This window comes from Vulpes vulpes, chromosome 16 (genome assembly GCF_048418805.1).
Source record: "Vulpes vulpes isolate BD-2025 chromosome 16, VulVul3, whole genome shotgun sequence".
NCBI lineage: Eukaryota > Metazoa > Chordata > Mammalia > Carnivora > Canidae > Vulpes > Vulpes vulpes.
The window spans coordinates 5,162,165-5,182,457 of record NC_132795.1 but is presented as its reverse complement, the minus strand read 5'-3'; the positions used below and the strand labels follow the sequence as shown (position 1 = coordinate 5,182,457).

General features: G+C 51.6%; 3 protein-coding genes across 7 annotated transcripts; 2 read left to right on the top strand and 1 right to left on the bottom strand.

Moving 5' to 3' along the window:
* Positions 1-287: 287 nt before the first annotated feature.
* On the top strand, positions 288-6,064 carry ANKZF1 (ankyrin repeat and zinc finger peptidyl tRNA hydrolase 1). Its single transcript, XM_026002115.2, has 13 exons — positions 288-435; positions 1,285-1,388; positions 1,615-1,717; positions 1,840-2,033; positions 2,402-2,514; positions 2,610-2,757; positions 3,029-3,257; positions 3,417-3,566; positions 4,248-4,734; positions 4,898-5,009; positions 5,145-5,312; positions 5,450-5,535; positions 5,732-6,064. Exons 1-13 carry the CDS (start codon positions 288-290, stop codon positions 5,853-5,855), a joined length of 2,166 nt encoding a protein of 721 aa, XP_025857900.1. The 3' UTR covers positions 5,856-6,064.
* Positions 6,007-15,691, bottom strand: GLB1L (galactosidase beta 1 like). Of its 4 annotated transcripts, XM_072742611.1 has the most exons (18): positions 15,529-15,633; positions 14,699-14,756; positions 14,282-14,589; positions 13,940-14,106; positions 13,545-13,695; positions 13,317-13,377; positions 9,578-9,672; positions 9,316-9,490; positions 9,174-9,232; positions 8,960-9,081; positions 8,813-8,853; positions 8,496-8,614; positions 8,109-8,183; positions 7,901-7,990; positions 7,646-7,759; positions 7,262-7,393; positions 6,813-7,028; positions 6,007-6,438 (listed from the first exon to the last, which is right to left on the bottom strand). In XM_072742611.1, the coding sequence occupies exons 3-18, from the start codon at positions 14,348-14,350 to the stop codon at positions 6,169-6,171; spliced, it is 1,956 nt and encodes a 651-aa protein (XP_072598712.1). In that variant the 5' UTR covers positions 14,351-14,589; positions 14,699-14,756; positions 15,529-15,633; the 3' UTR covers positions 6,007-6,168. The 4 variants fall into 4 exon arrangements, with proteins under 4 accessions (XP_072598712.1, XP_072598713.1, XP_025857903.1 ...); XM_072742612.1 differs by lacking the exon at positions 14,699-14,756 and having other exon boundaries at positions 15,529-15,691; XM_026002118.2 differs by lacking the exon at positions 14,699-14,756 and having other exon boundaries at positions 14,282-14,408; positions 15,529-15,626.
* Positions 10,136-19,603, top strand: STK16 (serine/threonine kinase 16). Of its 2 annotated transcripts, XM_072742614.1 has the most exons (10): positions 10,136-10,269; positions 10,388-10,532; positions 14,867-15,180; positions 16,121-16,309; positions 17,338-17,557; positions 17,822-17,955; positions 18,130-18,250; positions 18,378-18,473; positions 18,894-19,015; positions 19,131-19,603. In XM_072742614.1, the coding sequence occupies exons 4-10, from the start codon at positions 16,224-16,226 to the stop codon at positions 19,267-19,269; spliced, it is 918 nt and encodes a 305-aa protein (XP_072598715.1). In that variant the 5' UTR covers positions 10,136-10,269; positions 10,388-10,532; positions 14,867-15,180; positions 16,121-16,223; the 3' UTR covers positions 19,270-19,603. The 2 variants fall into 2 exon arrangements, with proteins under 2 accessions (XP_072598715.1, XP_025857891.1); XM_026002106.2 differs by lacking the exons at positions 10,136-10,269; positions 10,388-10,532; positions 14,867-15,180 and adding an exon at positions 15,748-15,820.
* The last annotated feature ends 690 nt before the right edge of the window (positions 19,604-20,293 follow it).

The window sequence follows — 20,293 nt, the reverse complement described above, 5'->3', positions numbered from 1 at the left end:
GCGGTTTAGCCCTTGCTGGAGCTCGTCGCACGGGTAACGAGGAGCGGTCGAGGAGCTGGGGGAGCCTCAGCTCTCTCGGACTCGATGTGGGAGCCGGATGCTTCCCCCTTGAGAAACCGGGCTGGGGTCACGTATTAACCCCGAGAGCGGACTGGCTGCCCCGCGGCGTGGAGGAGGCCGAGGCAGGCCGCCGGGCGGTAGGATCGCGCCCTGGGGGGCTCCGTTCTTACCCCCCCACACACTCCCTTCTGCTCCAGGAGCTGCTCCCACATAATTTCTGCCCAGCCATGTCGCCGGTTTCAGCCGCAGCCCGGGTTCCTGCCTTGGTCTCCCTGTTTGACCTCAACGCGGATGCTCCGGTGTGTCAGGGCCTGAGCTTGGTGAGCCTCCCATCGGAGGCGGCTCCGGCCCAGGCTCTGCGGACTTCGTGTCCAGGTACCTGGGAAGGTTTGGGGAGGACCCACGAGGAACGGGACAGGCTCTTTAGAGCTTAGCGCTTGTCCAGGGAACACATTCTAATTGATAAATTCCCCGGTTTAAGAGCCCTTGTTGACATCTTCCTACTGATAAAATTTATCTAACATTCATTCCGTCTCTGGGTGAGACTGCCTGAAAAAAAATCCTTCAAAATTCCTATTGTCCAAATGTAACTGGATTCCGATCAAATCATTCGTTCTTGCTGAATGTAAAACTTTTTTTTTTTTTTTACAACCTTAATTTGTCTCTGGCTGTTTTTCCTAGACTTTTTTTTTTTTAAACAAACCACAGGGTAATTGGAAATGTGAGCTATGGGCAGCCCCGGTGGCTCAGCGGTTTAGCGCCGCCCTCAGCCCAGGGCCTGATCCCTGAGACCCGGGTCCCACGTCAGGCTCCTGCATGGAGCCTGCTTCTCCCTCTGCCTGTGTCTCTGCCCCCCCCCCCCCCACTCTCTGTGTCTCTCATGAATAAATAAAATCTTAAAAAAAAAAAAAAAAAGTAAATGTAAGCTAAAAACTGGGCATTTGGGAAGTGTTTTTTGCAGTTAAAAATTTTAACGTTTCTACAGGATTCCCTTAGCCCATCCCGTCAGACTGTTTGATAGATGTTGGTCTCACATCTTTTCAGAAGCATACTTCCCGTATAAAGTGATCACTGTGCCATTTATCTCATGATTCCTAGATTATAAATTCTTTTAAGGAAAGGATGTGCCACCTTTTTCATTTGTGTATCAGACACTGCATGTAATTTCTAGGTACTGCAGATTTGGACTCCCTTTCCACCTCTAATTACCCTCCCCTTATTTAGGTTCGGCAAGCCCAGAAAGAAAACTACCCCAGGGTCTCCTGGATATTTCAGAGAAGTTATTTTGTTCCACTTGTGACCAGACCTTCCAGAACCACCAGGAACAGGTAAAAGGCCAGGTGCTGAGCTAAATGGTAGAAGCAAAAAGTATAATGGTGGGTGAGGAGAGGCAGACATGTGATTTGTCTTTAATTAATAAAGGTCCATGTTTTGACTAAGGCAGTTGGCATTACCTGGTCATACTTCCTGGAGTTCTCTGGTCTTGAATACTTACTATTAAGGGCCAGGCTGGGGCATATTTCCACATCAGCCTCCTTCTTTGCCTCCTACCAGAGGGAACATTATAAACTTGACTGGCATCGGTTTAACCTAAAGCAGCGTCTCAAGGACAAGCCTCTCCTGTCTGCCCTGGATTTTGAAAAGCAGAGCTCCACAGGTGACGGCTGGTAGGAGACCTGTGTTGAGTAGGACATGGGGGTGGAGGAAGGCCCTAGTTTAGGAGCTGGAGGAAAGGTCAAAGATGGAACACCAAACCTGTGCACCTCATGTCGTTTTCAGGAGATCTTTCCAGCATCTCAGGATCAGAAGACTCAGACTCAGCCAGTGAGGAGGACTTGCAGATACCAGATGAGGAGAGGGCTGAATTTGAGAAGCCCAGCAGACCCCAAGGCTTCCACCCACACCGGGTTCTTTTCCAAAATGCCCAGGGCCAGTTTCTTTATGCCTATCGCTGTGTGCTAGGCCCTCGCCAGGCAAGTGGCAGCATAAGTTGTGTGGTCAACTGTGGCCTTTGAGCACTCAGCCTAGATCTCCCCTAAGCCCAGGCCATTTATTTCTCTTCTTCCTGTTGAATGTGGGTACCACAATGGACAGCAGTGTTGGACTGAATTGGCCTGAATCTGAGGTCAAGTGTAATGGAATTAAGTTCGGAAACAGACCAATATAGGTTTGAGTGGTTGTGCTACCACTTGATCGCGACTACAAGCCTCAAATGTCCTCATTTGTAAAGTGGAGACAAGCCTCAGGATGGTTGTATGAAATGAGATCATGCACGTGAGACACTTGGCACTGATTTCTTCCTCTCCGTGAATACAGTGGGCATGTTTGTGCTGTCGTCCAGGTACCACCAGAAGAACCAGAACTGCTGCTACAGAACCTGCAGAACGGAGGTCCCAGATCCTATGTGGTGCTCATGGCTGCAGCTGGGCACTTTGCTGGCGCCATTTTCCAAGGGTGAGAGGGTGCTGCATGGGGTAGAAGGATGGACTGGACCCCGTTAGCCTGGGAGTACGGGCTAATTTCCAGTACTGAGTCTGTGTTGTCTACAGAAGAGACGTGGTGACACACAAAACCTTTCACCGCTACACAGTGCGGGCCAAGCGGGGCACAGCCCAGGGAATTCGCGATGCCCGGGGTGGGGCTTCTCGGTCTGCCGGAGCCAACCTGAGGCGCTATAATGAAGCCACATTATACAAGGTAAGTTAGGCGTCTCAGATCTGGTGATCTGCTAATCTACTTTTTTCCCCCTCTCATCAAATGTTAGCATGGGGAGCTTGACCCCATTATTTCTGGGAAGGCAACAGTAGACTAGGAATGGATCCCCAAGAGTCTTCATCCTCTCATTCTTCCCTCGTATTATTTTCTATTTCACATTCCTTATACATCATCTTGTGGCCCATTTTTTTGGGTTTGGAGATTTAAAAATAGCAAGTGAAGATACACAGGGCTGAGTTACTCTCTTCCCTAGGATGTTCGTGACCTGCTGGCAGGGCCAGGCTGGGCTAAAGCACTGGAGGAGGCTGGGACAATACTGCTGCGTGCCCCCCGCTCTGGCCGGTCCCTGTTCTTCAGAGGCCATGGTGCACCCCTGCAACGAGGGGACCCCCGACTTTGGGATATCCCCCTCGCTACCCGCAGACCTACCTTCAGAGAGCTACAGCGTGTGTTCCATAAGCTGACCACCTTGCATGTCCATGGTGAGCCTTTGATCCAGACCCCCCAGACTCCCTAGATCTTCCTGTACCTTCCAGCCCAAGCCTTGGGTTCTCATTTGTACACCCAGACAGCATCTTCATTGAGACCTGAGCTGGCTTCTCCTCAGCTAAACTTGAGAAACATCTTTTGTTTTATGGCAGGAGAAGACCCCCGGGAGACAGCCAGGTTGGACTCACCTCAAGCACATAGGAAGACAATGAGAGTGGGGAAGAAGGCTCTCGAGGCAGAAAGAAAGGTCTCCAGTGATGAAAATGAGACACTTGGGCAGAATGAGGAATCTCCCAAACAGGGTTTGAGCACCATCTGGCAACTGTCAACTCTATCTGGGTGTCTATCCTGGAAATGCAGTGTCAAATCTCCTACTGTCACTTGCCTCTTTATAATGAGCCCTTACATAACACACATACCATTACACACATGCATAGAGCTGTTACGATAAGGGGCACCTGGTAGCAATTACTAAGATGGGTTTAATCACCTTTCCCAACTTCCTGTTCTCTTTTATTCACTGATGTATCCCCAGCACTTAGGAAATATGACATAAGTATGTGAAACAGAGGCTTGTGTGGCGCGAATCTCACATAATTGCCCTCTTACTGGATGCTGCAGTTTGGAGCTGAGCTGAGGCCTGCTTGGTTCTTAGCCTGCACGGCTGTCACAGCTCCCATGCTCTCCCCTGTTGTGTACCATCCTAAGGCTGCTCAAGGGGAGAGCCTAAGGACGTTTGTCCCTGCGTGGGTCCTTCTGGGCCTGTCTCCATCTGAGCTGAGAGCCTCATTTCTACATGGGATACTAATGGATTCAGCTCTTAATGTGCTACTTGATCTTTGGTGACAAAATACAAATACTTAATTTCATTTCAAGACAATCTGGATTCTCTTTTTATGTATTATTATACATCTGGGGCAGCCCACATCCTTCCACCCTCTGTGTATTTCTTTAGATGGACCTAACATTGTATTTTTCCCTAGGTTCAGGGTCGGAGGGAGAGGACAGCTTCCAGGTGGAGCTGGAGCTAGTAGAATTGACAGTAGGGACCCTGGATCTTCGTGAGTTTGAGGTATTGCCAAAGCGGAGAAGGAGAAAAAGGAATAAGAAGGAGAGAAGCCAGGACCTGGAAGCCGGGGTGCATGTGACTCTTCCCCAGCAACCTCAAGGAGATGAGGCCTTCTCACAGTCCGCCCAGGCACATGCAGCCCCTTTGGGGCCTTCCCTGGATGAGGCCAAGACCCCTGATCAGTCAGAGCTCTGGGACATGCTTCTGGCTGCTTGCAGAGCTGGAGATGTTGGGATATTGAAACTCCAGCTAGCTGCTGGCCCCACAGACCCTGGAGTTCTGTCTCTGCTCAGTGCCCCCTTGGGCTCCAATGGCTTCACCCTCCTGCATGCAGCAGCTGCAGCTGGGAGAGGCTCAGTGGTTCGCCTGCTGCTGGAGGCAGGTGCTGACCCCACTGTACAGTAAGTAGTGGTCCCCAAACCGAGCCCTTTGGGGTATAGAGAGGATCATCTGGAGGCTAACGTTGGTACTGGCTACTTGACAGTATTCCCCTTGATCTGTTTGGGTGAGGTTGGGAGATGGAAGAGGCGAGTTGAACCCACTTTGGGGGGTTTTCGCACCTAGGGACTCCCGGGCCCGGCCACCATATACGGTTGCAGCTGACAAGTCAACGCGTAATGAGTTCCGAAGGTTCATGGAGAAGAATCCAGATGCTTACGATTACAGCAAGGCTCAGGTCAGCTGGAAAAGGAAGCAGCAGTAGAGTAGGAAGGCAGCATTGATCCTGGCTAAGATCTTTTCCACTTTCTTATAGTTTTCCCAAGGACAGTTTGTATGGGTCTTACCTTACACCTCCCTGGAAATCCTCCAGGTGCCAGGGCCACTGACGCCAGAAATGGAGGCACGGCAGGCTATGCGGAAAAGGGAGCAGAAGGCTGCCCGGCGGCAAAGGGAGGAACAGCAGCGGAAGCAGCGGGAGCAGGAGGAGAGGGAGCAAGAAGAGCAGCGGCGCTTTGCCGCCCTCAGCGATCGTGAGAAGGTGAGGCTGGAGGTTCTCTCTTCCACAGCCCTGATTTTCTCAGAGGTCTGACCCCTTCCCAGCGTGCAGCTGTCACTTCTTAGGCACCCTGTCCACCTCTGAGGCCTTGTCCTTAATAAGACTTCTCTTCCCCTCAGAGAGCTCTGGCCGCAGAGCGCAGGCTGGCTGCCCAGCTGGGAGTGTCCACCCCGCAGACACCCGGTCCTGCAACCCTTTGTGCTCAGTAAGTACAGGGCCAGGTGTGGGCAAGTGGAATGAATGCTGCAGAGTCCTCCAAAAGGCTGTTGGGGAAAGGGGGGACTTGAGATGTTCTGAGAAAACCTCTGGAACAAAACCAGATATGGCCGGAGGAGCGGGGAAGAGCTTGGATTGGAAGTTTCTGGGGTACCTGTTCAGCCATCTATCTTCCTCTTGTCCAGGCGCTGCTGGAGTTGTGGGACATCCCTCCAAGGACTCATTCCCTTTCACTATCTTGACTTCTCTTTCTGCTCCACACGCTGCCTCCGGGATCACCGCTGCCAGGCCACCAAGCCCTCTTCCTGACCTCTTTACAGCTGCACCTGGGCCAACTCTGGGCCCTGAGAGGGTGCATTCACAGTAGCCCTAGGTTTCTTCTTTCCCGTGAAACCGGAGTATTTGGAAGATTAAGAAGGACACTCAGGAACCAGGGCAAAGATAGGGCCACAGAGGGGTGTGGAGCTGGTACTGTCTCTGGAACTTTAATTGTAATAAAGTTTGGCAAGGAAACTGCACTTGTATTGCATTCAGGCTGTGGCCTTTGGTTCCTGGCGGTCACCGTGGCCAGCACCAAGGGATCCTGCCCACTCCATGTCCCAGGTCCAAGGTTACCTTTCTTTCAGTGCCCACTTAACTCCATTGGTTCAGGGGCGCTTGACGTTTCAACTGAGAGGGAATAGACAAATGTCTTATGTGAAGTGCTATTAAGTATAGGCCTATCCACAAACTGGATTTGGGGCTGGAGAGGCACACTTTCTAGCTCCAGCAATGTAATTTTGTTGAGGCCTCCTCTAGAAAACAGCAGAGGTCGTGGCACATAGAGGGTCTGTTGTGGCCCTCGCTTTGTCCAGTACCGGCCCAAATTAAACCCATTGATCCAGACTTGGCCCTGAAGAAGAGAATAGAGAGTGGAAGAAAATGGTCAGCTCTCAAGGGGGTAAAATCACCCCCTTTTGGGTTTCTTTGTTTTTTTTTTTAAAGATTTATTTTAGAGAAAGAGAAAGCACGGGAGTGGGGGTAGGGGGCAGAGGGAGAGGGAAAGAGAGAATCCCAAACAGACTCCCCGTGCTGAGCATGGAGCCTGATGCGGGGCTCAATTGCACAACCCTGAGATCACAGCCCAAGCCGAAATCGAGAGTCAGATACTCAACTGACTGAGCCATCCAGGTGTCCCTCCTTTTGGGTTTCTAATCAGGAATAATTTCCGCTCCCCCTTCTAACGTTATTTTCTTCTCATCACCCTGACCCCAATGTCAGCAGTACCTTGGTCCATCCAGGTAGAAAGAGAAAAGTGTCCCCGCCTTCTCCAAAAATTGGAAACGTTGTGGAGTAGAAGGTGGGGCCAGAAGGAGCTTGAGGACGTGTACTTTTCATCAAGTGGAGGGGAAACCACCACTTTACGAGTTTATCAACATTCAGAGGGAACATCAGCCACTGGGTAAGGACCATTTGCCCCAGAACTGGTGGCTCTAGTAGGCCCTGTGAAGAAGGCAAATAAAAATTCATCATTTCTTAAGCTCTTATGGTGTAACTGTCCCTAATCAAGCCCTGGGATGCAACTAGTGGCCATGTCTAGATCCCCACAAGCGACTACTTTGCTGCCTAACTCCTAAGCACAGGGCTCTTGTTTGTCTTCCATTAGGCCCCTATTTTTCCAAGGGAGTTTGATGGACACGAATATGCGGGAGAAGGGACAGGCAAGGCTAGCTCACCTTGAAGTCACTGCTGTTAGATCCGAAACTGAGCCTCCCCATGTTCTCCAGTAAGATGTCCAATTTGGCCCCGCCTTTCCCCGTCAAAAATAGTTGGTGTTTCATGTTTCGTTCCAAGACACCGTGAAACACCTGTGGATAAGATGCACTCTGAGAGGAAGGGCTCTAGCTTGTGGCCATGACACAGGAAGCTACGTTAGCACACGTGTTTGGAGAGCAAAGAGAATGTAGCCCATCCTTCGTTACCCATGTATTCTGGAACCTTTGCCTCAAAATCTTCCTCATCCCAGCTTATCTGTGGCCCCTCCTGCAAACATGGGCAGATACGGGGTGCTGGGAGGAGAGGGGATGGGCTCACAGGGTAGCCCGGAATGAGGTCCTTACCCCATCTACCATTACATAGGCACGGTCGTGGACTCCATTGTTAGGCACCCAGAACTGCGTTGGCTCAGGAATGGGATGGGGCAGAAAAGTCCGGTACAACATAAAGCCGTGGTCCTGGGTGTAGAAGAGTTAAGTACTTAAGATGAAATGAGAGGAAGAGAGGATACTATGGGGAAGATGGGCAGCAGAGGGAACCTCTGGCTATGGCTGTTGGGGAAGGCTCCCGTGCCTCCAGGACATGGGATTGTCCCTTACCTGTTTGACAGCCTCAAAGGACAAGGGCAAGATTGAATGGATGGGCCCTTGGGGGCACAGGAAGTCTAAGAAAGCCAGCAAATCCCCATCCTGTTAGGATAAGGGGAAGGTGTTAGAATAAAAGGGAAGTCAGAATAGAGGGCCAGAAAGTCTGGGCCATTTAGAGAACAAAGGGGTAGGATCAGAGAAAAGATGATCCAGAGCTTACCAGATGCAGGGTCAAAGGTCCAAGCATCATCTTGGGGCTGGGGGGAGGTAAAGGTCCCAAGGGAATTTCCTGGAACTGAGCCCAAATTCTCTCAGGAGCCATAGGAAAACCACACAAACAACCCCTACTCCCAGACCCTACTAAGCACAGGGCTCTCAACCTGGGCTCCGGGGAAAGGCTTTAAGGGGTCATAAAGATCCTGTAATTTTGCAGATGCTTGTATGCGTCTTCCCAAATAGTCCCGTCTGGGTGGCTGGGAAGTGGTTCTGTAGGCTCCGCGGCCCAGACAACAACCAATGATTTATGGGATCCCATTACTAACAATTTAGGTACTCCCTTTCCCCAAATTGATAAAAGCCTTTGGCGCTTAATGAAGTAGTAGGGCACCTCACTGATGACGTTTCGAAGAGCAAAAAGCTTAGGTGTGAGGTCCCCTGCTTCAGATATTGGTGCATCGTAGTCATAGCTGGTAGTAATTGGAAGAAAGCGCCCCTTTTCATCAGCACCTGGGGTCAAACCAATTTCATTCATTCAGTGTCTTTCAAATGACAGGCACTAAGCAAAGAAATTCACAAAAAGAATTTTGCCATCAGAAGGGGCAGTGGTGGCCACATCCAGCTTTGAGACCTCCTAATCTACCCAGCCCTCGGATTCTAATTCCTTGATGCCTCCCTGCTTCCACCCCAGGGACCACCTGGACTCACCATTCCAGTATCCAAAGTTGGTACCTCCATGGAACATGTACCTGAAGGGGGGTAAGGTGGGGGGAAAGGGAAAAGCTGACCCACTGAATCACTTTCCTCCCCAACATCCCGTTTTGCCTTCATGTTGGCCCCCGTGTCTCCAGTTACATGTTCACACTGGCTCCCAGCTTCAGCATGTTCTCTAGGCCTCTGGTTACAGCCAAAACAGACCGTGTGGAGTGATTCTGGCCCCAGTAATCCAGCCAGCCTGTGTAATACTCAGAGTTCACCTAGAAAGCAGCCACAAGTGAGATGGGGACTGAGCTCGACCCATTCCCAACCCCAACTCCTGCTTTGATTGCCCTCCCCTCCAGCTCCTCACCAGTGGCCCATGGGGTTCATAGTTCCGAAGCAGGGCAAAGATTTTGGTCATGTTGTCAGCTGCAGAGAGGAGACAAAAGTGAAAGATAAACATAGAAGAGGTGCCCCTTCCCCAGACTCTACTCCACCCTCGTTCAGAAGACCTGGGCCAAAATCCACAGTGGTGTAGAGGCCCTGGAGGGAGCCACATCTGAGTCCTTCAGGCCCGTCTGTGGTGAAGAGCAAGATCCTGTCTCCTAGCAGCGCACGGAAAAGCCCAGCCAGGTGCTTCATGTAGTTGACGTCACAGGCTCTGTAGCTACCATATTCATTTTCCACCTGCCAGGAAAATGGAAAATGGAGCTCAGCCATGCAGTGGAGGTTAGGACCCCTGGCACCTCCTTCCTCTCACCCAGTCCCTTGTACCTGAATGCTAATGATGTTGCCCCCGTTGTGGTAGAGCCATGGATATAACTTGGGCAGTAAGACCGTGAACCAGGAGTCCACTGCAGCAAGAAAGTCTAAAGGAAGGAGCAGTGCTCTGCTCATTAGGACACCACTGCCTTTGCAGCCCCCACCCATAGCATCAAGGCCAGCAACTTCAGTGCTGCCTGAACCCTGGGCTACTGTTTGCAGCCCACTCGCCCACAAATGAACCTGAGCAGTGGTGACTGAGCCCTGAGCACTTGTGAATTTGCATGGCAAGGACATCTAAGCACAGGAAACCTTAAAGTTGTAAATTAAAAAATTTTTTAACGTAAGAAAAATGTTAAAAGCATCATAGGGAACTAATTAAGTAATCGATGTATACTTGAGAGAGCTGTGAAGTAGCATGGGAGTTCACAAAAATGCAGAATGATGACTTGCACCCTGATGGAACTGACAGTTCTGGTGATTTAAGTCATCCGTCAGAAGACCACTATATTCAGTATCGTGCCTTAAAATCTCAGCCCCTATTTGTGATTTTTGTTGATTCATCCTCAGGGTCTTCACACCTGTTATGACCTCCGCTTGACACTTTCTCTCCACCATCCTTCATCTGGCCATTCTCAGTACAGTTTTCAGATCTTAACTTCTATTTCACTTCCTCAAGAAAACCTCTGATAATCCTGATGAGGGTAGGTATCCCTGTTACATACTCTCATGTCACTTCTTACTTTTTTTCAAGCACATAACAAATTATCAGTATTTCTCTAAATGTCCCCCCACCCTTTAAAGGCTTTATTCATTTGACAGAGAGAGAGCACAAGCAGGGGGAGCAGCAAACGGAGAGGGAGAAGCTGACTCCTCACTAAGCATGGAACCTGATGCAGGACTCGTCCCAGGACCCCGGATCCTGACCTGAGCCAAAGGCAGACGTTTAACAGACTGAGCCATCCAGGTGCCCCTCTCTAAGTGTCTCCTGTCAGTCTCCCTCACCCAGTGAACAGGAACCTATTTGTCAGGTCCATCTGCCTCATCCCTATCCTTGAGGACAATGCCTAACATGTAGCAGACTCTCAAAAATGGATTCAATGGAAGATGTACTGGAGGGTATTTTTGCATTCTTAAAACGTTCAATTCCTTTCCATTTTGCATTCTGTACAAAGGGTGCCAGGTCTGACTGCCTCCTTCTATCCAAGCATATATTAAAGCTTATCCAACAAATATTTATGAGTGTTTAGCATGTACCCAGCAACATTCTAGGTGTTAGGGATACAGAATGGAACAAAATAGATAAAAACCTCTGCCCTTGTGGAATTTCCTTCCCAGTGAGGAAAGCAGGCAATAAATAAATAGCTAAAATACACAGTATGTTAATACCCAGGAGAAAAAATAAAGCAGGGAAGGATATAAAATGGCAGGAGAGCTTAAGTTTTAGAGGGCAGCCGAGGGAAGGCCTCTCTGAAAAGGTGATTCTGCAGGAAGATAGAGGGAGCACCAAGTGCAACGGCCTCAAAGTAGGAATGTGCCTGATAGGTTTGAAAAACAGCAATGAGGCCAGTGTGAACAATGAAGAAAAGAGTAGAGGTCAGGGAGGTGACTGGGTCCATTAGGTAGGGCCTGAGAGGCCATTTTAAGGAATCCATGGTTCATATTCTGAAGGAGAGGAGAACCTATTGCAGAGGTTTCCTATTTCAGAGTCGTTAGCTACTAGATAGGATTGAAAGCCATGGGAGGGACGCCTGGGTGGCTCAGAGGTTGAGCATCTGCCTTTGGCTCAGGGCGTGATCCCTGGTCCTGGGAAAGAGTGAGTCCTGAATTGGGCTCCCTGGGGGGAGCCTGCTTCTCTGCCCGCCTCTCTGCCTCTCTCTGTGTCTCTCATGAATAAATATATAAAATCTTAAAAAAAAAAAAAAAAGCAAGCGATGGGAATGGATGAGATTGTCTAAGGAGTGAACACATAGAAAAGAGAAGTGTCGGAGAACTGAGGCCTTCAGCACCCCACCCAGCATTTAGCAGAAAGAGAAAGGGCAGAGAACCAGCAAGAAACTAAGAAGGAGTGGTCAGCAAGGCTGGGATCCAGGGAAAGGAGCACAGACCACATAAAGGTGGTATCTGGAGAGCCAAGAGAAAAGTGTATGTGAAAGGATGGGGTGGACAGCCGGGCTGGATGCTCCTGACTGGCCAAGGAGGTGAGAGGCCTGGAAAGGAATTGTGGACTTGCAGTGAAGAGGTCGCTGCTTTCTTGGGAAAAGTGGACACTGCATGCCGGTGTGCCAGCACTACTTTGCCATTTCAAATGTATTTCAGAGCCAGCTGAGTTGGGGAATTGTTCTGAGGAGCATAGAGCTCTTCAGCGCCCTAAGAAGCCGGTTGGTCCCCAACAGATACAAAGCATTTTTACTAGAGTGATCTTTTTAAAAGATAAATCAGATAAGATCACTCCCTTGTTCTGATGACTTCCTATCTACACTTGAAGTAAAATCCAAACTCCTTAAAATATAGGGCATTTTAGAGCTTAATCTTGAGTTCTCATCTTTTCTCTCCTGATGCTCTTTCCCTCAGGCAATGTCTCAACAGCCATGGATCTAAATGCCATCTCTAGACTGATAAATCCCAAATTTATCTCTAGCTCAGAGCTCCCCGTGAGCGTCACATTCACACAGCCTGTGGCTTAACACCCTAACTTGTGTGTGATGACACAAATTTTACACAACCAGAACTGTCTTACCCCCAAAAAAGGTGGTCCTTTGCCACCCCTAGTCTCCTCCTACTTCCCTGTGTCAGTAAATGGCACCACCATGTTCATTGGAAACATGACTCCTTTCTTTCCAGACCCGATTCATGCTGGCCCCACCCTTCTCCTTCCCATCAGAATCTAACAAGGCCTGGTGATTTTTGATCTTCAACCTACATCTCAAAAGTGCTCTCTTCTTCCCATCTCCACCACCGTCACCTTAGTCCACGAGCCATCACCTCCTTCCTCAATCACAGACTGAGTCTCCCAATTAGTTTCTCTACCTCCATCCTTGCTTGGCCCCCTCCCTCCATTCTCCACATCCGGGCTAACGTAATCTGAAAACAAATCAAACCTGTCTGGTTAAGCTCTTTCAACGGCTTTCTACTGTGTTTAGGATAAAATGCCAACCCCTTACGGTGGCCTACAAGGTCCTGCATTAACAGTCCCTATCTATCTCCAATTTCACGTCACATTCCTCTCTCCCTTACCCACTATGGTCTGGCCGAGTTGGCCTCAACCATACCACTTCTTTCCCACCTCTGGGCTTTAGAATATGCTGTTCCCTCTACTTGGGTTGTTCTCACCTCATTCTTCATATGACCAAAGCTTTTCCTTCCCTAGAGTCAAGTGAAATGTCATCATCTCAGAAAAGCCTTTTCTGACCTCCTTACCCAAAACAGGCCTTCTCTGTTACTCATGGCCTCATGAGTATTGTTTTTTTCTTGTGTGGTATTTTTACAACTTGCAATAATCTTACAGGTTTTTTTTAAAAAACAAAACAAAACAAAACTGTTTCTTTCCCCATAAGCCCCACTACACAGGGACTGGGTCTGCCTGGTGTCAGTTTGTAGCATCTTGCTTGGCATGAAGGAAACACTCAAATATCTGCATGGATGATCTCCAGTTTGGGGAGAGTCTCTTCAGTTTTGAGCACCCAAATGACTCATTGTGTTCCTATCAGTTGCTTTTATTTTCTGTGTTGAAACCTTTGTCTCAGCTCACCTGGATCTGAGGTTCTCAGATTTATTTCAGGTTTTTGAAGCAACCAGGCTGGGAGACCCCCCTGCGACAAACATAAAGACAGCAGGTTTTGTTGTTTGGGAGTGGGGTGGAAGAGGTATGAAGGTAGAATATTGAGTATAGCACTGGAAGTGGCCCTACAGTGTGGGCAGATGGGGGGAGTGAAGGAACTGCACAGGAGTGGCTCTGGTTCTATCCCTTCTAACTCACCATCTCCCACTCTGCACAGATGTAAGGTCCTGGTCTCAGTATGACCAACAGGTTCGCTAGAGATGCCTCTTTCAGAAATGCAAAGAGGTCCCGGCTGCCATTAAAATTATAGACCCCAGGCTCTGGCTCATGGTAGTTCCAGGGCACGTAACTGAGAAAGAAAGAGGTTAACAGGGCCCAAGGCGGGAGGTGCTGGAGAGGCCTAAGGGCTCAGGCCTTGCAGGGAATCTCCAGGAAGCTGTTGGGAGGAGGTCCTGGCCCACCCTTTCCCACCCTTGGCCTGGAAGCCCTGGAGCTCTCATACCCAGCTAGTTGTCCTGTCCCAATCCCCTTCTGAGGGGGGTGGTAGGAAGAGTAAATCCCACCCTCCATGGCTCATCCTGAGCACTTCTTACAACTGTACAGTGTTGAGGCCACTCATTCGCATCTTGAAAAGCCGGTCTGCCCAAAGCACCCGTGGTACCCGAAAGTAGTGTAGGCTGCCAGACACGTAGCGGAACGGGGCCCCATCTAGAAGGAATCTGTCATTTATCCGATCCACTATGAACGACCGATTGTCTGCCTGCAAAGAGAGAGCCCGGGGTCAGCAGAGGCCTGGAACAGAGGGAGGGGTCAGAGTCTGCAGAGGAGATGGAACTAGCCCAGCCTGCTGTTCTGTTATTTTCACTTTCTCTCCCGGGCTGGATCTCATCCCGCCTCACCACGCCCAGCCTGCCAATTCAATCCTGTCATTTTACCTGGGGCAGCAGCAGGGACAGAAGTGGCAACAGCAGGACGGGAAGGCAGAGCCGCTTCCTGGGAGCCATGGCGCTAACAGGGCTCCTCTAGTCAGAGAGGGCGGTCCGGCTGTCACGTGGTGGATTCCTGGGAGGGAACCTCAGCGAGCAAGGGGGCGGAGACCACCTCAAGTCACCAGGCGATTAGCCTGGACTTGTCCACCCGCGCTACTCTACTAGTTTGTAAGGTCCTCTACATCTTGAATCCGCTTCATCAGCATCACCTGGGAGCTTGTTAGAAATGCAGAGTCTCAGGTCCTACCTCAGACCTATAGAATCAGAATTTGGATTTTAACAAGATTCCCAGGCGATCCTAAAGGCATTCAAGATTGAGAAGCACTGTGGTACTAAACTGAGCTCCCTGAGGGTGAAGAGTACCTTGTCCATCTTGCATCCTCAGCTTCTAGCACGGGGGTCGGTACATAGCAGGTTAAATCTAGATGAATGAATGTCAGACCAGGGGGCTAAAACAGGTGCAGAATCAATCTTCCCAGTGGTGTGAAAGTAGGGACCGAGTTATAAATGGGATTTTTTTTTTTCTCCTAGTGGCCCTGCTACAGCAAAAGAGACCACCTCAGCCATTCTGTCTTCTTTGGATGTCCCCCGCTCTTCAATTTATCCCTGCCTGCCTCCGCGAGAGCTGTCAGGAGCAACTACCTGGGGCCAAGGCTTGGGAATTTATGAATTTCCATGACTCCTGCCTTCACAGTCCCAAGCCTGGGATGTAAGGACCAGGATAAGAAAAATCGAATCATACTAAAAATAACAGCAACTTCTATTTATTGACACCGAGGGCTGTGTCAGATAGTGTGCTAAGCACTTTACATCTCACTTCATCTTCAACAAGCTCCGTGCAGTTGGTAATTATCACTCCCATTTTACCCATGAGGGAATTGAGAGGCAGAAATTTTAAATAGTCTGCTCAAGGTCACGCAGCTAGTTTAGCAGAGCTGGGAGCTGCAGCCTGGCCTCACCGTCCGGGCTCCTAACCTTAGGTACTGTTAGAGCGTGTTTACAACTGGGGAACCCGAGGCTCTGCGAGGTTAAGTCGTCCAAGGTCACGCAGCTAGTAAGCTCTTAACCACTGAAACTAGGGTAGTGGGATGCAGGCCGGAGCCCCGAAGGGTGTACCGATCGGCGCTGTGGGGGTCCAGGCCGCCGGCACCCGCCCGGCACCCGCCCCTCGGGGCTGGACTGCAGCTTCCTACCTCCGGCATTGGGAGACGGGGGCCTGGGGGCCTCGGGCCGAGCCCGGCTTTGCTCCCCTTGGGCGCGGGTGCCTGCGTCCTGCCCACTACTGAAGGCCTGTGTGGAACCCTCACCCGGGTCCCGGGACCCGCGCTCCCCCCGCCTTAGCCCGCCCCCGGCCTCTCAGCTCCGCGCCCCCACATCCTCCGGGTGCCCTGCGGTTGCTAGGATACCGCAGGCCGTTACGCCGGCGCGGCCTGATGACGTAGCCGCTCCTTCCGGTCCGCGGCGCTCGTCTCCGGCCGGAGCCAGGTCAGTGGGGAGTCGGGGCCGGCCCTCCCGGGGCTCTGCGCGCCGAGGCCGGGGCGGGCCCCGCCGGGTGGGCCCGGGCCTCGCCCCCACGCCCCGCGGCTGCTGAGGCGGCCCGACGGCCGATCTCGGGCGGGCTGGCGGCGAGGACGCGGCCTGGCCCGAGGCTCCAGGGCAGCCGAGCCGGCGTCGCCAAGGCTCGTTTCCTCTGCGTTCCGAGGCCCGGGCGCCAGCTCTGCACGTAGGCACTTCGGGGGTCGTGCCTGGGCCTGGCCCACGACCCTGCCGTCCTTTGCCTTCCAGCATGATCCGCGGGGCCCCCAGCGCGTCGCCTGGAAGAGCCCCCCCAGCCCGCACGCGGCCGTCGGCAGCCCGGACCGCCCCTGAGGAGGATGACTGAGACGCTATGGGCCACGCGCTGTGTGTCTGCTCCCGGGGAACCGTCCTCATTGACAACAAGCGCTACCTCTTCATCCAGAAACTGGGGGAGGGGTGAGTGTTTGGAAATCGCCTAGCTAGCCCCCGGGTTCTGGAGAGTGAAGGACAGCGGTCTGCACGTGATAGGGCCTCAGAAGGTTCATCCTTTTAAATTTTTTTTTTTTTTAATTTTTATTAATTTATGATAGTCACAGAGAGAGAGGCAGAGACACAGGCAGAGGCAGAAGCAGGCTCCATGCACCGGGAGCCTGATGTGGGATTCGATCCCGGGTCTCCAGGATCGCGCCCTGGGCCAAAGGCAGGCGCCAAACCACTGCGCCACCCAAGGATGAACCCAGGTTCATCCTTTTAAAGTAGCCTTTAGCTCCCCTGACAGAGCCCAGCAACCCGAATGCCAAGAAAGTGGATTCTGGAGCCAGGCCTCCTGGCTCCACCTTGTGTGACCTTAAGCCGTGGTTCTGTCATCTGCTTAATGGAGATAATCATCTTTTTTTTTTTTTTAAGATTTTATTTATTAGACACACACACACACACACACATGCACAGGCAGAGGGAGAAGCAGGCCCCATGCATGGAGCCCGATGCGGGACTCCATCCCTGCGGGACTCGATCCTGGGTCTCCAGGATCAGGCTCTGGGCTGAAGGCTGCGCTAAACCGCTGAGCCATCCGGGCTGCCCTGGAGATAATTATCTTTTGTCGCTGATGGAGTTGTGAGGATTAAATGAGATAGTGCATAGAAATCATCTCACCAGAAAAAAAAAAGAAAAGAAAAGAAATCATCTCACCCAGGGCCCGGTTCACAGCACTTGACAGATGTTGACTGTTACTTACTCATGTAACATTTCCGGAGCATTTGTCATGTGCAGAGCTGTGCATAATGACCAAGGTACCTCAAAGATTGCTGTGTTCCTACCCTTGAGCTCAAAGTGTAAAATCTTCAGACTTCTCCTGAAGCCACGTCTTGGGAGGGTTTCTGCTGACTGGGAAAGACACCCCCTCCCCTCCCCACCCAGGGAGTTCCTCTGGGTCCAAGCAGTGTGGGAGATGACCGTGGTCCTTCACTGACCCCTTTGGCCCACAGTGGGTTCAGCTATGTGGACCTAGTGGAGGGGTTACATGATGGACACTTCTACGCCCTGAAGCGGATCCTGTGTCACGAGCAGCAGGATCGGGAGGAAGCCCAACGAGAAGCAGACATGCATCGCCTCTTCCATCACCCCAACATCCTCCGCCTTGTGGCTTATTGTCTGAGGGAGCGGGGCACTAAACATGAGGCCTGGCTGCTGCTACCCTTCTTCAAGGTCAGAAAGTCTCCTGGCAATGGAGGGGCTTGCAACAGAGTCATCTACCGAGGGCTGTGTGAGTAGCCAAGCACGTTAGGAAGCAGAGACCATGTCCTGTGTTAGACCGCTTCAGATTTGGGGTTTAGGGGAACCCAAGTGGGACTGTGAGGTGTGTAGTGTGTGTGGTGAAAGAGCTGCTAGGCTGTGACACAGGGAAGGGATCAGGCTGAGGGAGCAGAGACCCAGAAAACCTGTCCAACCGTGGGGAAACTTGTGTTGCAGAGGGGTACGCTGTGGAACGAGATAGAAAGGCTGAAGGACAAAGGCAACTTCTTGACTGAAGATCAAATCCTTCAGCTGCTGCTGGGTATCTGCAGAGGCCTTGAGGCCATTCATGCCAGAGGTTATGCCCACAGGTCAGTGGGAGGGCCCAGTGTGCTTATGGGGCAGAAAGAAAGAGCCTCACCAAAAGGATTGAGTGGTCTCTGCTCTCCTCCCAAGGAACAGTCCCCATGATTCTTTTGCCCCCAGGGATTCTAGTCTCCCTGTCCAGGGATGTTCATGGGCCATTTATTTCCACTTTCCTGCAGGGACCTGAAGCCCACCAATATCTTGCTTGGAGATGAGGGGCAGCCAGTTTTAATGGACTTGGGTTCCATGAATCAAGCTTGCATCCATGTGGAAGGCTCCCGCCAGGCTCTGGCCCTGCAGGTAAAAGAGTGTCCAGGTTCCTTTGCCCTCCTGTTCCCCATCCTCAACCTTTCCTGTTGCATGCCCCAGTTTGGTCACATGACTATGACCTATGCCTCTCTTTTGAGCTATGGGGCCACTCTTCCAGGACTGGGCAGCCCAGCGATGCACCATCTCCTACCGCGCCCCAGAGCTCTTCTCCGTGCAGAGCCACTGTGTCATTGATGAGCGGACTGATGTCTGGGTGAGGAGCATGTGGGGGGGCACATGGATGGGGAGGAGTACCGCTCTGTACCTGCTGTGCAACAGAGGGGCAGGTCTTTGGTTTCGAGTGCATGGGGCCCCAGGAACCGCGTATGTCCCCATCCCCCTCGACTTCCTTCCTGGGAACCGTCACTGACACTGTACTCAATTGCTCAGGAAGTGGTATCATTCCTCCCTTTGAACAGAATGAGTACAGCTAAGTGTCAGGACTGAAGGCAGTGGCAAGCAGGGGGTGCAGAAGTCTCCAGCTAGCTGGTGGTTTCTCTGGACCCTGGTGGTGTCATGGGGCTGAGGTCAGCCTATTCTTATTAGCTTATGTAGTCACCTTTCACTACAGAGTCCAGAGGAAAGAGATCATTTCTCTTGGTCCCTTGTCAAGTAATAACCAAGTTATGTTCAGTCCCTAGGCTGCGTGCTGTACGCCATGATGTTTGGGGAAGGCCCATATGACATGGTGTTCCAGAAGGGTGACAGTGTGGCCCTCGCTGTGCAGAACCAACTCAGCATCCCGCAGAGCTCCAGGTGAGCAATAAAAGGGGTACGAAACACTTCAGACTCCTCCCTGGCATTAGTGGAGTTAGAACCATAGCATGGGGAATGAAGACCCTCCAGTCACCCTGCCCGCCTCCTTCCACAGGCATTCTTCAGCCTTGCGGCAGCTGCTGGCCTCAATGATGACTATAGACCCCCAGGAGCGCCCTCCCATCTCTCTCCTCCTCAGTCAGTTGGAGGCACTGCAACCCCCAGCTTCAGACCAACACACCACCCAAATCTAAACAGACCAGTGGCTACGTTGAGAGGTGGCCCTGTGCCTTGGAAGGAGGCTCTCATCCCTCATTAGAATCTCCACCCGGTGTCTCCAGGACTGCTCTCTTGGCATCGGGGGCAAGTGGATGGGAACCGACAGCTCAGTCTTATTTCTTTGTTTCTGCAACAACTGGACAGGGGACTGACTGGGTGTGGACGAGGGTAGGAGATGGGGAAGGGGAAATGGATGAATCTAGACAGGCTCTGAGCAGGACTGCTGAGCTTACATCATGGTCTGCCTTCACATCTGGGAGCAGGAGAATGTATAAATAGAAGAATAAAGTGAAAGCAGCTTGGTGTGGATCTTAAGTCTCATTGTTCCTGGAATGAGAGAGAAGAGGTGCCCGGGGCCCAGGGTCTGGTTGCCATTTCCAAGGGAACCGCTTGGGAAGAGGGACTGGCCTAATGAGGAATGGCATGACTTCGCCATTCTGCCTAAGGAGGCAGGTGTCCCTACCTTAGATCTGACTAGCTGGGAGGAGTCAGTTGTCCTAGCTTGTCTTAGTCAAAAACTTAAAGCTCTTCTGGATGGAGCTGGCTTCTCTGCTAAGAACTAGGACCAGGGCCCCCTAGAAGCACGTTGAATTTGTTCTTCCCTTCATTCCCAGGAGTGGGTAGCTGAGTCAAAGCAGCCCAGCCGGTTTGCCAGGCTAGGGCTTCTGGGTGGAGACACCTGAGGAAGCTTCCTGACAGCAACTTAACAGGTCTCTCCCAGCCTCGGCCTGGGGGCAAGGGGAGTGGAGGTGGCAGCCATTTGGCCCAGTCTCTCCCAGAGGGTTCTAGCTCACACACTGTTAATGATTAATGAGGCCAGTGTGGTGCAGCAGTATCCAGCTGCCACTTCCTGCCCTACTCTGCTGAGTAAACAGGGGCCCTGCCTTTGCCGGGCTTGAAACCTGTTCCCTAGGGAAGGGCACTGCGTCCCTGAATCACCAGGGAGGGGAACGCAGGGGCAGGGCTGGCATCACCTGCTCCTGAGATTGAAGCTTCCGC

Excerpts from the sequence above, each read along its gene's own strand:
- ANKZF1 (XM_026002115.2), top strand. The coding sequence starts at position 288 with ATGTCGCCGGTTTCAGCCGCAGCCCGGGTTCCTGCCTTGGTCTCCCTG. Across the intron at positions 436-1,284 it reads TCTGCGGACTTCGTGTCCAG|GTTCGGCAAGCCCAGAAAGA; the intron begins GTACCTGGGAAG and ends CCCCTTATTTAG. Across the intron at positions 4,735-4,897 it reads GGTGCTGACCCCACTGTACA|GGACTCCCGGGCCCGGCCAC; the intron begins GTAAGTAGTGGT and ends TTTCGCACCTAG.
- STK16 (XM_072742614.1), top strand. The coding sequence starts at position 16,224 with ATGGGCCACGCGCTGTGTGTCTGCTCCCGGGGAACCGTCCTCATTGAC. Across the intron at positions 17,956-18,129 it reads GCCAGAGGTTATGCCCACAG|GGACCTGAAGCCCACCAATA; the intron begins GTCAGTGGGAGG and ends ACTTTCCTGCAG. Across the intron at positions 18,251-18,377 it reads GCCAGGCTCTGGCCCTGCAG|GACTGGGCAGCCCAGCGATG; the intron begins GTAAAAGAGTGT and ends CCACTCTTCCAG.
- GLB1L (XM_072742612.1), bottom strand. The coding sequence starts at position 14,350 with ATGGCTCCCAGGAAGCGGCTCTGCCTTCCCGTCCTGCTGTTGCCACTT. Across the intron at positions 7,760-7,900 it reads CCTTTGAGGCTGTCAAACAG|GACCACGGCTTTATGTTGTA; the intron begins GTAAGGGACAAT and ends TTCTACACCCAG. Across the intron at positions 6,439-6,812 it reads TTCTACCTGGATGGACCAAG|GGCCAAGTCTGGATCAATGG; the intron begins GTACTGCTGACA and ends TCTCTTCTTCAG.